General features: G+C 44.9%; 1 protein-coding gene across 3 annotated transcripts in view; it reads left to right on the forward strand.

Moving 5' to 3' along the window:
• DOP1B (DOP1 leucine zipper like protein B) overlaps window positions 1–12,178 on the forward strand; it is an 870,802-nt gene that overhangs the window by 539,711 nt on the left and 318,913 nt on the right. For all 3 annotated transcript variants that reach the window (XM_086935393.1, XM_086935394.1, XM_086935395.1), the window contains exons 17-18: window positions 2,606–2,706; window positions 3,753–3,943. In XM_086935393.1, coding sequence (XP_086791519.1) covers window positions 2,606–2,706; window positions 3,753–3,943 — 292 coding nt within the window. The remainder of the gene's footprint in view (window positions 1–2,605; window positions 2,707–3,752; window positions 3,944–12,178) is intronic.

Consider the following 12,178-nt stretch of genomic DNA (forward strand, 5'->3'; position numbering starts at 1 on the left):
ACTCTGTTCATCACCACCCCCTTTTCTAAATTGTTTTTGGCCACTATAGGTGTGGCAGGGTATACTCAGACATGAGTCCCTTTCTCACTGCTCCATCAGGATTCAAGCAAGCCGGGCCGAAGAAGGCTGAAATGCCAGAAACCGGTCCCCGGTAGCTTGTCTCCTTTCTGGTGAAGAATTGGCTTGGTAGTTTAGTCTGCCCTGTTCCCATGATGCACTGGGCCAGGGACAGACTGATTTGCATATAGCCAGGTTCTGAGCTGGGATGGGGCAGTGAGATAAATAACGGTGATGGATCAAGCCCTGATCTTTGGACTGGGTAAGAGTGGTCTGTTTAACTCAGGCACTCTGTTCATCACCACCCCTTTTCTAAATTGTTTTTGGCCACTATAGGTGTGGCAGGGTATACTCAGACATGAGTCCCTTTCTCACTGCTCCATCAGGATTCAAGCAAGCCGGGCCGAAGAAGGCTGAAATGCCAGAAACCGGTCCCCGGTAGCTTGTCTCCTTTCTGGTGAAGAATTGGCTTGGTAGTTTAGTCTGCCCTGTTCCCATGATGCACTGGGCCAGGGACAGACTGATTTGCATATAGCCAGGTTCTGAGCTGGGATGGGGCAGTGAGATAAATAACGGTGATGGATCAAGCCCTGATCTTTGGACTGGGTAAGAGTGGTCTGTTTAACTCAGGCACTCTGTTCATCACCACCCCCTTTTCTAAATCATTTTTCTGCACAGCACTTTATATCACTATAGGGTGATCCATAGGGTAACGCCAAAGCAATAGCATAGCGGTGAGCTAGTTGACCTGGTATTCTAGCGTTGTGTTATATAATAACACAGGGGAAGGCAAATAGTTTAGTAAATACTGTAACGCCATTAGCTCTGACTTTATAATTTGAGTATTTGTACAGACATATTTTTTTGTATGATATTTTGGTACATGTCGGGCATATATATTGAAAGAATTTCAAAGCCAACCCTTCAGGTCGATAATAGATTGTATTTGCACATCCTATTTTGCACCATTATGAATGTCTGACACAGCACATTAATAACATTTCTTGCACTGCCTTCAGAAAACGAGAGTTTCATATACCTTAAATCATCATTATCGAAGAGTTGCCCATCTTTTTGTATATATTATATGAAATTGTATATAGAAATATGTAAATATATGAATTTCTGTCTATTGCATTTTAACATAAAAAAAGAGTACCCACAACAAACTCGGGGATACAATCAAATGCATTGAACATTACTAACAAGGTTTTGTTTTGTTGTCGGACCACATATGTATTTTTTAAGGGCATACGAAATAATAACATGAAGAAGGATGATTTCTAAAATTTTTAACATTGTTAACGTTTTAGCGTTTTTGTTAAAATGTATAAATAGGCAGTGCTAGTAGAAGTTATATGGTATGTAGACACTAAAAGATGGCGGAGCCAGACATCACTTGATGCACTTTAAGCTCTTGTCTGCTTTCTATCACTATACTGCTGTGTTTGGCGCCATTGGGAGTTTTAAAATGCACTGTTTAGCCTCACCGTTTGTTAAGTGAGCAAGGACACAGCCTTGTATCCGAAACGCGTCTTGAGGCATGCACCGTTCCACGTATTTGACGAAATGAATTAATTAAAAAAATCAGATTTTGGCTTATTACCGAGTCCGTGTTCCTGTTTATGTGCGCCAAGGCACTGGGAAGCTGTGGAGTATATATATATATATATATATATATATATATATATATATATATATATATATATATATATATATATATATATATATATATATATATATATATATATATATATATATATATATATATATATATATATATATATATATATATATATATATATATATATATATATATATATATATATATATATATATATATATATATATTCCTACAGATCGATTAGTGATGCTTCCTATTGGTTACTTCTTAACTGATGTGCCCCGCTTGTATTAACTACAAATTAATACGTTGCAGCCTGTTATTAAATGTTTGAATGGTCACTCCGGCCTCATTTATGCCGTAGCGTAATGCTACAAATACTATTTATTTCTGTGTAAATCATTGTCTGTTATGCCTTAGTGCTCGCCAGTACAATGATCTGCATTCATATTTTATATTGGCCCTTTCTGGAACCAAGCTGAACAAGCATTTGCAATGCAATAGGTCTCGCATTTACGCAAGTTTGAGCTATTCACATTACAAATAACAATTGCTTTTATTTTTGTTTTCGTTTTTAAAACTTAAATAAAAGGCATTGTCATTTACCATGCCAATAGCTTAAACTCGCGTAAATGCAATACCTATTGCATTGCAAATGCTTGCATATTTAGGCTTTGCTTGTACTTTTCGGTTCCTGACAGTTGAAGGTGCTCACGTCTGCATTGCTGTAAATTCTCTTTTGCTACTTTTTTTTCTGTGCCCCTGAAGACTAATAAGAATAAAGAAAATGTTTGTAATAAAAAAGAAGCTTGTTTAACAACATAAACAAATTTATAATGGTTTACATTTGAACTAATAAAATAAAAGATGCAGATCACCTTCCTGTTTAAGAGGTGTTCGTTTTTTTGTTTTTTTTTGCAAAAGGGGACAAGGCTGGAAGCACTTTTCAGATTCTCTGTCATATGGCACCTGACTAGAGAAATTCAAGGCAGCAGAGTTTCATCCCATAACCGTTCATTTGACAGGTAACATTTATCTCTTACCTACTTGCTTCTTATTTAAAATAATGTATTGGTTTGTGAGGATATGGTGTGCCTGAATCATAAAAAGTCAGTAATTTCATGCATGTGTAGCGACAGTGACATATTTCCTCTCCTTTGTTGTGATTCACACTAGTTACAGGCATACTGAGCGGAAAACTGTAACTTTTGTAGTTTATTTAGAATATACCTGAAAGCCATAATCATAGACTGCAAACTGTTTGTGGAACCGAAATTCCGTACTCAGAGCGTTAGCATAAATATGCCAGTGAATGTTTATTTTCCTCTTTATTTCACATTTCCATGTGAAAAAAAATCCCTTCTACACAATGTGAACTAATGGAGATGTATGTAGCATTGTGTCACATTCATTATAACACCTCCCCCTTCTTGAATTTGACACACATTTGGAAGTGCTATGAAAAGGCATTGACATTATTTTTGACCTAACTCTACAGAGTTTCTCAGCAATGACAAACCCGCCTCCCATTGCACTCTTGTCGGACCAGTTTTCCTTCCTCCAACCCATTCTTACATCTATGAAAAGTCAAGCCAGTTATATTCAGTAGTCATTGGTGCCTTCGAGAAAACATAGACACTGATATTTGAATGCGGGTCCTTCTTTGCTCACCCAATTGAACATTTTGCATCATTGCGCATTACACATTAGTCTAAAAGGTTTTAAGAATCTGCCCGCTTAAAGTATATTTTATTAGGGGAAGAATAAACCTGATTTCCCAGTTTGATTCTGTGAGCGATTTATTGATGCATATCTCAAGAATAAACACAAGAATGTTTAGATTTCTGACACACAGTCTGATTTTGTTGATAATGGAAAAAATGTGTGATTTCTGGGAGAAGTGGTAGCTTCAGAGGACAGATCCCCAGTGGAATTATCTCCACCATACTAGGCTTATAGTGGACAGAAATCCACTAGTGGGTTCTTCACTCTGTTTGAGGGCCATGGTTCTGACTGACAAAACATGGGAAGTTGTATATGTTGTGTTTATTCTTGTCATTGATGTTCGCAGGTCATTGTTTGTGGTCCTGGACAGCTTGAATTGTTCAGACGGTGCGATTGGCGCAGCAGCACAGGGTTGGCTCATACGGGCTCTCTCACTGAATGATGTGGCACGGATCCTGGAGCCAATACTTCTCCTTCTGCTCCATCCCAAGACACAACGAACCTCCATTCAGTGTCTCAAGCCAAAAAACTCAGCAGGTCACTGTACCCTTAGTTTCTTTGATGTAATCAAGAAATACAGTAATATATGTGTTAGGGGTATACATGTTTTGCCATTTTAATGAACTTTGTAAAGTAGTAAAATGTCTTCACTTGCAGAGATGTGAAATTGCGCTGTGCGAGCATCAGTAGGTGCTTGTTTTTGTTTTATCTTTCAATGCTCATCATATTTAGTAGATAGGTGGCTTTGCATTATTGTGACATCACCTAAAGCTATCCCCATCTAATCTCATCTGCCATCCTTCTGGCCACTTTCCACACCTTTGTCATTTTTACTTGTTCGGTTTTTTACTATTATCACCTCACTCAGTTTTGTTTCCTCACTAATTATCACATTACGAGTGTCCATTTAAATCCAATGAGATGTTATCACTGGGGCAGAGTTGACTGGAACCTTGTAATGAGACTCTTGAGTGCATCCTTTGAGTGTGTTAAAAAGCTGCAGACCTTATTGAGCACACTGTGATCATTGTAATGAGGGTCTAAGTGCATCATTTGAGTGTTAAAAAGCAGCAAGCCTCATTGAGCACACTGATCTTTGCTACTTATCTCACAATGTTTGCAGCAACTACACTCTGAAGTGTTTCTTTTAGCCAGTTTTGAATCAGTCTCTCTATTCGAGCCTCACCTCAGAACTTATGCCATTTAAAAAGGATCTATCTGCCTGTCAGCATATGCCGGGACGTTTCCTTTATCAGGTATACCCCATAAAACATATTCTCAGTATCCTAATTTCTGCTGTCTCATTATTATTCATGCCATGGCAGCCTTCCTAGTAGTTTCCACGTTGCCACATTCTTAGCAGTATTTGATTGCATCTTTTTATTTTTTTTAATACACTTTATTTTTCAAATAAAGGATAACGTTTACATTTCATTGCATAAAGTCTCTTGACACCCAAAACAAATCAAACCTGACATTCGATGGTATCAAAATGGACAATATATCGACCAGTATAGTGGCAACATCCATCAGCCATAAGTTCCCGCCCTTCCTCCCACCACCACCCACAATCCCACTCCGATCCGTAATACTAAGGCAGTCCATGTATTGCAAGCAGTCTGAGCAGTGGCCCTGCATCATGTTCCTGTCACGCCGTGTCGTGCAGCTGCGTGTCCAGTGCCGTTACCTCAGCCCACTCCCTCCAGCACTATGCCGTTATCTACCTGTGTATCGGAAGCCTGCTTGATAGCGTCCAGGTGTACCCTCAGTGGTCCCCATATGTCTTTGGGTCGGGATGTCGGTGGCATAAGACTGGCATACAATTCTGCGTTGGTGTTGCAAAATACTAAGCTGTTCAGCCAATCTTGTAGTTTGGGGGCTGACTTCCTGCCCCAGTGAATGGCCACCTCCCTCTTCACTAGCAATAGCTCCAGAGACACCAATCTCCTTACTTTCTTGGGAATCTGAACTGTGTAGCCCAAGAGGGCAATTTCAGGAAGGGGGACCAGTGGAATCATAATTATTTTCCATAGGGTCTCATGCACTGATGCCCAGTAGGTCTGTAAGCGAGCACAGGTCCAGGCCAGATGCAGAAAGCCAGCATGTGTAGAAAAGCATTTTAGACAATTGTGTGACTTAGTAGCATCTATCCTGTGGGCCTTGGCCGGTGTAAAGTAGGCATGACGGAGAAATTTGAAATGTAATAACTTATGGCAACTGTTAAGCGAGACGTCTCGGGTGACCATGCAACACTTCTCCCATTGTTCATCTGTGATCACTCAACCCGTATCTACCTCCCATTCCTGTCTAATCTTAGAGTCTTCTACAGGGAGCATTTGGGCGCAGGTCTTGTACATTTTGGAAATGAGGCGTGCGCCATTCGTGCTCGCCAGGACCAAAGTAAGTGGGGGGAACAAATCTGGTTCAACCGGATATGAGGGGAACACTGCACGCAATACGGATTTCATTCTGCTCATTAAGAAGCGAGTCATGAAGCTACAATCAGAGAGCCTGTCGTCTTCGTCTATGGAGAAAATATGACCCCCCAGGGAACAAATCGCCCATCTCCCCAATGTCAGCTGTTGCCAGCGTGCGCTGTACTACTCCTTCCCCAGTGAGTGGGAACCATCTGGTATAGGGTAATGGTAGAGCAGAGGATTATAGAGATGTAGCACTCATGCGCTTTCTCAGCCTGTCCCAAGCCCAAGCAGTAGTCAACACCGTCTGAATGTCCTGTGGGAAGCCAACCGGCAACACCTCACTCAATTTGCCCAGTAGAACTAGGTATGCCTCTGGTCTCAAAAATTGGATACGGGCGTCAGGGTGAAACCAAGCATGCGCCTAGCGGCATTGGGCCACCAAATAGTACAATTGGAAGTCTGGGATGTTAAAATCCCCTCTGTCGTATAGCAGGGTCAAGGTGGACCAGCGCACGCGGGGCCGTGTACCACCCCATACCAGTCTGATCATGAGTGTTCGTAGAGTGTGAAAGAAACCACCCGACAGGGGCACAGGGATATTATTAAAGAGATATAAGAATTTGGAGAGAACCACCATTTTTAATATGGCCACCCTGCCCGCTAGTGACATGGGTAGCCTCAGCCACCTGTCTACCTGTTCTTCTAGTTTTTGAAAGGTCTGCCCATAGTTTAAGGGTATGAACTGAGTGGTGTCCGGGTGGATATGGATGCCTAGATACTTCTCTAAGTCCTGGCACCATTCAAGAGGGAATTCACAATCCCATTTGACTGTGCTCTCCGTTAGCGGGAATATGATGGACTTAAGCCAATTGATGCTCAGCCCCGAAAATCTACCAAAACTGATAATTTCACGGATCAGAGGGGCCAGGTTTAGGTGGGGCTCACGGACATACAGGATGGTTTCGTCCGCATACAGGGACGCTAAAAGGGGGCCTGTCTTGAATTGTAGCCCTCTATGTAGATGACGCTCTTGGAAATGCCTAATTAGTAGGTCCATTGCTAGAATGAACAATAGGGGGGACAGGGGGCATCCCTGTCGGGTCCCACACTGTGACCGAAACGGCCTTGACAGTGTGCCATTCAAGCGTAGTCGCGCAGAGGCTGTATAGTAAGGAAACCGTTCAATGAAACCATTAGGTAGACCCATACGCTGCATAACCTCCACCAGGAACGGCCACTCCAAAGAGTCAAACGCTTTCTCTGCGTCAAGTAACACCACTACCGCCGGCACTTCGGGCTGTATTCTGTGCAGCACAGTGAACAATGTTCGGAGGTTCAAGAATGTGGAGCGTCTGGGTACAAAGCCAGATTGCATTGGGGAAATTATGTATTCCATCAGCAGTGAAAGCTTGTTGGCGAGTACCTTCGCTAACATTTTGTAGTCCAAGTTCAACAAGGACAGCGGTTGATAAGAGCCGCACTGTTTGTGGTCCTTGCCTGCCTTTGGAAGAAGGATAACTACAGCTTTACGCATTGTGGGGGGAGACTTTGCTTTTCCAGAGCCTCAGCATACACCTCAATTAACTGGGGGGCTAAAATGTCCTTGAACTCTTTATAGAAGTCCCCAGTAAAACCATCTAATCCCGGGGCAGCAGATCCCCGCAGGGTGTCTATGGCTAGAATGACGTCGGCGACGGATATTGGTTCGGCCATGAAGTCTAACATATATTTCTCCAGGAATACCAATGCGATTTCATCTAGGTATGCAGTCTGGGCCATACCGTCGGGATCTGCTCTAGATGTGTAAAGTGTAGTATAGTAATCTAAGAATTCATCCCGGATGGCCACCGGGGATGTGAGAGTGGTGCCGTCTGCGTAGTGCAGTTCAGTGATACATTTTTTACTGTAAGGCGGTCTCAGCATTTGCACCAAGACTCTGCCAGGCCGTTCGCCCTCCCTGTATCGTCTTGCCGTGTGGTATTTACCCATGTACAGAATCTCGCAATCTGCCGTGTCCCTGTATTCAGTCAGTAGGGCAAGTCTCGCAGCCTGAGCCGTCGTGTCAGGGAGGGTCGCCAATTGGGAGTCTATCTCTGCTATTTCACCGTCAATGCGGGACATCTCCTGTCTAAGTTCTTTGAGTACACCCGCTTGTTTAGAGATGCACACTCCCCTGATAACGGCCTTAAATCCCTCCCACAGTACAGCCACCGTGTCCACCGAGCCGGTGTTAAGTTCAAAATAGTCCTCAATCGCTTCCCGGATCTCAGCCTTGAACAGGTCGTCTTGGAGGGCCCTTCTGGGGAAACGCCACTGTCTCTCATACCCTTCCGGTCGTGGAATCTTTAAATGTAAAACAATTGGTGAGTGGTCAAAATATGTGCAGGGGAGCGTAGTATGGCAGTCAAACCAGTCCGCAACCACAAGTGAAATCAGCCAATAATCTATCCTGGACCAGGTGCAGTGTGGGCCAAATGTCACAAGTGTACGCAGTGAGGATGAGGGTGGGGTTTTGCCTTCGCCAAATGTCAATTAGAGTGTGGTGCTCACAGAGGTCTCTCAGGCCACGCCACGCTCGCGGCTTAGTGTCAGGTGCCTTAGAAGTGCTATCCAGGCCGGGGTGTATTAGTAAATTGAGGTCCCCTCCCAGGAGTAGTGCGTTGGGGTCATGTTTTATGATCCGCGTATTCAGGACATGGAAGAACTCGGGGGCATCGATATTGGGAGCATAAACATTTGCGAAGGTGACTTTGTGCCCATAGAGGTTACCCGTGACTATCACATACCTGCCCCCAGGGTCGAGGAACGTGTCCATGAGTGTAAACTGGACTCTTCTGTGGACCAATATAGCAGTGCCCCTGGCGTAGTTGCTGTAATTGGCAAAGAATCTGTGTGTGCCCCAGCTAGAGCCAAAACAGGCCACATCTGTAATGGGGAGGTGTGTCTCTTGTAAGTATGCTATGTTGACCTTATGGCTAATAAGGTAATGGACCACCTGTCTCCTCTTACGGGTATTGTTAAGCCCTCTAACATTCCAGGACATGAAGGTGACGTCCGAGGGCCCCTGTATGTTTCCTAACCTCAACATCTGGCCAGTGTGTAATCTCTTGTCTGTCAGGACTTGTGTGCAATGGTGATGCAATAAGCAATGTTACAATAAAGTGAAAACAACAATTCAAACAATCCGAAAGTCTGTCCCCTGCCCCCCTCGCCCCACCCAGCCATCTTCCAGCCCCAAGGTGGCCATCCCCCTCAAAATTCACCAGCCCGTGGGTCATAGGGACCGTGAGGCTAACAATCGAGGCCCAAGAAACGGACCCCAATATTGCAATGAACCAACAAAAAGGATACACCCAAAGGGGGTGGCAGCCCGCAATCAGACCGGCCAAGTGAAATATCAGTTAAGTACGTTAATCAGTATGATGTCCCCAAAGCGTAGTAGCCATACAAACACATACGATCAAGCCATCATCCAGTCCCGGGGTTTGGAAATAGTTCAGCGCTAGCGTCCGATCCGCTGTGTGGCGGGGAGGAGAGCGCGCCCTCCACCGAGTTCTGCGTGTTCCATGTCTTGTACGTGCGACAAAATTCCTGGGCTTCCGTAGGAGTGTCAAATATTCTGGACCTACCGCCGAAGTCAACCTTCAGTCTCGCTGGATATAGCATTCCGTATTTAAGACCAAGGTTACGGAGTGTGGCCTTCAACCCTTTAAATTTCCGTCTCGCCTCCTTGACCATTGGAGTAAAGTCAGGGTAAAAGGACAGTTTTGATCCCTACCACTCAATTACTCCACGTTCTCTCGCCAGTCTCAACGCTGTGTCACTGTCTCGGAAGTTCAGGAGTCTCGCAATGATGAGCCTCGGGGGGTGGCCAGGATTCGGTCTGGGGCCAAGGGACCGGCGTGCTCTTTCAACAACAAAGCCGGGCGTGAAAGCTTCGCTGCCAAACAGGTCTGTAAGTAGCTTCTTTATGAAGAGGTCCATCCGGCCCGTGGATGTTGTCTCCGGGACCCCCATTATGCGAACATTATTGCGTCGCCCACGCGTCTCTAAGTCCTCGTTCTTAATAGCGACCTCTTTTAGCAGGCGTTCCGTTCGTTCCAGTCTCTTTAAAGATTGGGCAGTCACATTTTCCAGGTCCGACACACCTGCTTTCACCACATCCAGCCTGCGGTCGTGGGCCTGGACTTTGATGCCCAAGGACGCAATAGTTTGATCCAGGGAGTCAAAGAGGGAGTCCAGCGCCTTGAAACTCGCCCTCATCTCGAGTAGGAGTGCCGCAACCGAGGCCTCGGGAGGCCTCTCCATCATCTCAGGGGGGAATGTCGCCGTTCCCTCAGTCGTCTTTCCGACCGGTAGGGTGCTCTGCTTAGGGTTCCTGCGACCCATATCGTCAAGGTGGCGCTATTTGTAGAAAGGGCCCACACAGTCTCATGAGTACTAGGTGTAGCTTGGGTCAATGATACCGGCTATGCACAAATAGCTCGGGGTCACAGAGGCTGAAGGTGGCAGTTTTGTACAGACAGATATAGGCAATGGCCCCCAACAGCAGAGGAGTTTAGAAGGCCTTCAGGAGCAATTTCTCTGACATCTGGGCAAATGGATCACATTGAAAGTACCAACAGAGCCGAACTACCGATCAGCGGTATGCAGCAGGCGCTATCCAGCAAGCGGCGTGCAGGCAACGTAGGGAAGTTTCAAATCCCTTGCAGTGCACTTCAGGCGTCGCGCTCTTGGCGGCAGTATTGTGGATCTTCAGGAGGGCCCCTGGGGCATGCAGCGATGTCGGAGTAAGGGGCAGCATGCGGACGCAACATCTCTCCCCGTGGGCCCTTTCCCAACCGCGCCGGGTGTAATCACTCTGTTCCTGCGGGGACGGGGACGCCAACCAAAGCGCAGACCTCAGGCTCCGGCAACCGGGGGGGGGGATGGGGAATCTCAGTGCGCCGCCCGACTCACTCGGGCCTCTCCATCGCAGCTCTCGATCTCGGGCAGTAGTCGTGGGACTGTGCGATGTGCGGGCCCACCCGGGCGCACGATGCAGCAGCGCCGGCAGGCCCGGTTCCACGTTGCTTGGTGTTACTCCGGTTCAAGGTGGACCCGGAGCGTCGTTAGTGGTTCTGCCGAATCAGCGCCGCCTCTGCTTTCCGCGACGCTGGAAGTGGTGTAGGCTACCACACAGTTTACGGGGATAATCGCTGCTGGGCCAGGCTGTTGTTGAGAGCCTCTCTAGCTGGCGGCCATCTTCGCTGCCAGCTTGGCCTTTGATTGCGTCTTTAATAATTAAATTTAGATTTAGAAAATCCAGCATAAACAGGGGTCTTTGTTTAATTGTATTTTCTCCAGAGGGGCATTCACTTTCTTCTCGAAATCAAAAGTGACATTTAAAGACCATCCTGTAAATTATTCAAATCGGCTGTTACCTGCAAGATCAAACACAGAAATATTAATGATTGTGGGCCACGTGCATCAACATACGGAATTGCAATTCCTAAATAGCGATTTTTAAAGAATCGCTATTTAGGAATCGCTATTCCTTATGAATGTAGGAATCACAAAATAAATTGGGATTCCCAAATATACCTAATCTCTATTAGGTAATGTCACTCCATTCATTCCTACGGGCCTATAGGCCCATAGGAATGAATGGGAATGCATTCGCCAGTTATGATTACCAAATTGGTAATCGCAAATGCAATTCCAAGGGTGCCAGGGGGCCTAAGGCCCCCCTGTTGCACCCCCCAAAAAAATTTAAGTATGCACATGTGCAGCACACACATGCCGTAAAGGCATGTGTGCGTTGCACACCACTTTGAAAAATGCACTTTTGTGCATTTTTTAAAACATGCACAAATTACCATCAAATTAAATGTGATGGTAATAAGTGTTTCTTAAATGCACGGTTTGCATTTAGGAAAGGCTTGATGCATCGCAATTAGAGAATCGCAATTTGCGATTCCCTAAATGCATTTGCAATTTAAGTAATAGCAATAAATTCGATTACATCATTTGTGAATTCAAAGGCTATGATGCATCAGAAAAGGGCATTTTTCCAGTTGCAAATGGGCCGATCCTGCGATTTGGCCCGTTTGTGACTAGAAAAAAGCTTGTTGCATGTGGCCCTTTATCTTTTCGACCATCCCTTCCAATAAAGGGCCAACAGTGGCCAACTCCATACTGATTGTTATTTCATATCAAACAAACATAAGTATTATTACTACTATAATTGTTAGTAGTAGTTTTATATTATTATCTCACTTATTACAATGCTTAGTTTAGTCTCCAAAAATGTAGTAATATTTGTATAACTCATAGACAATTTGTATGCCCTCTTACTGGTAGTATGTCTATA

This window comes from Lissotriton vulgaris, chromosome 8 (genome assembly GCF_964263255.1).
Source record: "Lissotriton vulgaris chromosome 8, aLisVul1.2, whole genome shotgun sequence".
NCBI classification, from domain to species: Eukaryota; Metazoa; Chordata; class Amphibia; order Caudata; family Salamandridae; genus Lissotriton; species Lissotriton vulgaris.